General features: G+C 38.7%; 1 protein-coding gene across 1 annotated transcript; it reads left to right on the top strand.

The window, feature by feature from the left end:
- Positions 1-206: 206 nt before the first annotated feature.
- On the top strand, positions 207-3590 carry LOC147402758 (Tetratricopeptide repeat (TPR)-like superfamily protein). Its single transcript, XM_086438097.1, has one exon. The coding sequence runs from the start codon at positions 973-975 to the stop codon at positions 2929-2931; it is 1959 nt and encodes a 652-aa protein (XP_086294223.1). The 5' UTR covers positions 207-972; the 3' UTR covers positions 2932-3590.

Here is a 3590-nt window from a genome sequence, read left to right as displayed (position 1 = left end):
TTCCAGATCCTACTATCTTGGTCCTTATGATGCGACCCTTGCTGGGGTTTCTTAGATTGCTGACTTCAATCACGGATGCAACCTAGACGTCAGCTACTTATATATATCCTAATTTTATAATAAGATTTTTCATTAATTGTTCTTGCTCCAAGAGACTGTGGGTTCAAAATATTCAACATCATTATCATTCGTTTCTTATTGGTTTTGTTAATGTGTGCACTTACATTGAAGTCCAATAAATACACCTTGCGAGTAAGCATCTGAGGGTATTTTGAAAAAAACTAAAATTTAAGGGTATTTTCAGTACAAAATCCAAAATCAAAATTGTATTTATTGCACTTAAAAGAGTGCCCTTAAGGCACATGTTAACAAGACTGGTATCTTATTATTAAGAAAAGACAAGTATTTATATGGAAAATAAGGTTCACATTGCTAATCCAATAGGTTTTGGGTACAAAATAATGCTCCCTCTTCGTAAAATCGAGGGGATTTTGGTATGTCCGTTGGAAGTTCTTGGTTTAGAATTTGGCCAATATATGATTCGAGCTAGGGTTGTCAATGGATTGGGTTCGGAATGGACACGGAAACTGATCTGATAAGAATTGTCTTTGTTGGATCTCGGTAGTAGGATCCAAATCTAATTTGATACTCAAAGATAAAGAAGCTTCATATTTGTGTATATTTTAGGGTGTTTTATTAAAATTTGGGGGTCTGATCCAATCCATTAACAGTCCTACAAAATGCACCACCAACTTAGAGATCTGCTTGACGGATTCATATCCCTAGGCCACTTCTTACACATCTTCAATAAAACTGAATTTGGGGGGTCCACCCATCCCCACCTATCTAACGGTACAGATCAATTAGCTTGTTGATTAAACGAAATGGGAATCAGTGCATATGTTAAGAATGACGAAGGTTGGTTACACAACCAACCAACCTAACGTATTTTCCCGCCAAATACAATGAGACATGGTTACCAACTCTTTTACTAGAAGTCTCACCCGTATTTCAAATCTTTCGACCGTTGCTCAATGGAATTCCAACATTAGAACAACTGTAAACGAAGGTTTCTGTCACAGAGCTCTTCTTATCTTTCGCCAAATGAAGCAGTCCGGCTTCGAACCCGACAATTTAACCTTCCCCATCATTGCAAAAGCTTGTGCTAAGCTCTCGAATCTCCAATACTCTGAAATCATTCACACCCATGTCATGAAATCACCATTTATGTCCGATATCTTTGTACAAACAGCAATGGTGGATGCGTACAGCAAATGCGACCGATTAGATCTTGCACACGAGATCTTTGTGAGAATGCTCAAAAGAGATGTCGCTTCGTGGAATGTGATGATCATGGGTTTTGTTCAATCAGATCTTCTTGACAGAGTTTTGGGTCTTTTCCATCAAATGAGACTCGCGGGATTTCAACCTGACTCAATCACAATAATAGGCCTGACCCAGTCGAGTTCCATAGCAAAGAATTTGAACATTTTAAAAGCTGTCCACTGCATTGGAATTCAAATTGGGATCTGCGTGGACGCTTCGGTTTCCAATACTTTGATTGCTGCATATGCTAAGTGCGATGACTTGGGCTCAGCAGAAACCGTGTTTCATGGGATTTCAATTGGTTTGAGAACTGTAGTCTCATGGAATTCCATGATTGCAGGGTATGCTCACCTTGGAAATTTTGTTGAGGCCATCGGTTTGTATCGAAAAATGTGCATAGATGAAGTTAGACCTGATTTGAGCACGATCCTCAGCTTACTTTCATCATGCCTGAACCCTAAGGCACTCTTGCAAGGCAAGATGATCCATTCTCATGGTATTCTGGTAGGGTGTGATTCAGATATATGTGTGATAAACACCCTCATTTCGATGTATTCTAAGTGTGGAGACATTGATTCCGCTCGTTATTTGTTCAATAGCATGTGTGAACGAACTTGCGTTTCATGGACAGCTATGATTGGTGGGTATGCAGAGAAAGGGGACGTGGATGAAGCATTTGCATTGTTTCATGTTATGGAAGTGACCGGAGAAAAACCCGATTTGGTTACTTTGGTTGCTCTACTCTCTTCTTGTGGCCAAACTGGAAAACTCGAGCTAGGAAAATGGATTAATAAGTATGCCATTTCAAATGGGTTTGGAGAGAATGTGATGGTTTGCAATGCATTGTTAGACATGCATTTGAAATGTGGAAGTATAAACGATGCGTGCAAGCTCTTTCATGAGATGCCTGAAAGAACTATTGTTTCTTGGACGACCATGATTGCAGGATATGCTTTGAATGGGGAATTCGAACAGGCTATTGGGTTTTTCAATCGAATGTTGGAATTGGGTTTGAAACCAAACCATGTAACGTTTCTTGCCGTTCTTCAAGCTTGTACCCACATGGGTTTCCTTGAAAAAGGATGGGAGTGTTTTGATTTGATGACCGAAGTGTATAATATAAGACCTATACTAGAACACTATGGGTGCATGGCTGATCTTCTTGGTCGAAGAGGTAAGATAAAAGAAGCATTTGAATTCATTCAAAACATGCCCATTGAACCTGATGTTGGCGTATGGGGTGCTCTACTTGGTGCATGCAAAATTCACAATGACATAGATATGGGTGAACATGTATCTCATCGTCTTCTTGAGATGGACCCGAAGGATGCAGTTTCTTATGTGTCGATGGCCAACATTTATGCGGCAGGAGGGAAGTGGGAGAGTGTAGCAAAGATACGGACAATGATGAAAAGCAACAGAGTGAGGAAATCACCAGGTCGTAGTCTTGTTCAAATGAACGGAAAGACTCATTCATTTACAGTTGAAGATAGGTGTCACCCTGAAGGCTTCTTGATATATGAAGTGTTAGATGGTTTAGCTTTGCAGTTGAAGGAAGAAGGATTAGGTCATGCTGAGTGCATCCTGCATCATGAATTAGATTGAAATTACAAGATCTGATGATGGTATTGACAAATTGGATTTCTAGAGAGATCATTATTACAAGTAGGCCTACCGAAGTTTTTTTTTTTTTAAATGTTGGGTAGCTAGCAGGAATTGGTTTATCCTATCAATGGACAAGGAGACTCGTTCAGTTGATGCTGTTGAAGGTAATTGTTAGAATCATTTTCAGGTTCATGAAATATTTGAGGCACCCATTGAAGATTATACAAGCTAAAAATTTCATTGGAGACAAGTCATTGGGTGTGTAGTTTATGAAGTGGTGGACCAAATTTTCATTGGCTCCAAAACATTCCAGGTGCCATCTTAGGGTGTGTAGCATATGTCACTAGAGTGTCTTTTACCCCCAAAAACAGAAAAGAAAGGAAACTTTAATAATACAAAAAATAAGTCGAGAAAATATTATGTGAGAAAATGTAGTCCTTTGTCTTCAATACATTATTTTCAATCATACTTTAATAAAATTCCTTGATTGTTTCTTTCCAAAATTAAGAAAAAACTTTGAAGCGGCCATCCTGCCTCAAAATTTTGAAGGAACCCTCTCCTTTGAATTACACGTGGCATTTCTAAGTGGGTATCCTAAATATTGACGAAAATTTAGGCTGTAAAATAAATACAAAATACCATGTGTCTTGTAATAAGCA

This window comes from Akebia trifoliata, chromosome 4 (assembly GCF_017979445.1).
Source record: "Akebia trifoliata isolate Shusen 1 chromosome 4, ASM1797944v1, whole genome shotgun sequence".
Classification (NCBI taxonomy): domain Eukaryota; kingdom Viridiplantae; phylum Streptophyta; class Magnoliopsida; order Ranunculales; family Lardizabalaceae; genus Akebia; species Akebia trifoliata.
The sequence above is the reverse complement of the archived record's forward strand: the minus strand, read 5'-3'. Positions and strand labels throughout refer to the sequence as shown.

Bases quoted from the DNA above. Each gene is read 5' to 3' on its own strand.
- LOC147402758 (XM_086438097.1), top strand. From the start codon at position 973: ATGGTTACCAACTCTTTTACTAGAAGTCTCACCCGTATTTCAAATCTT.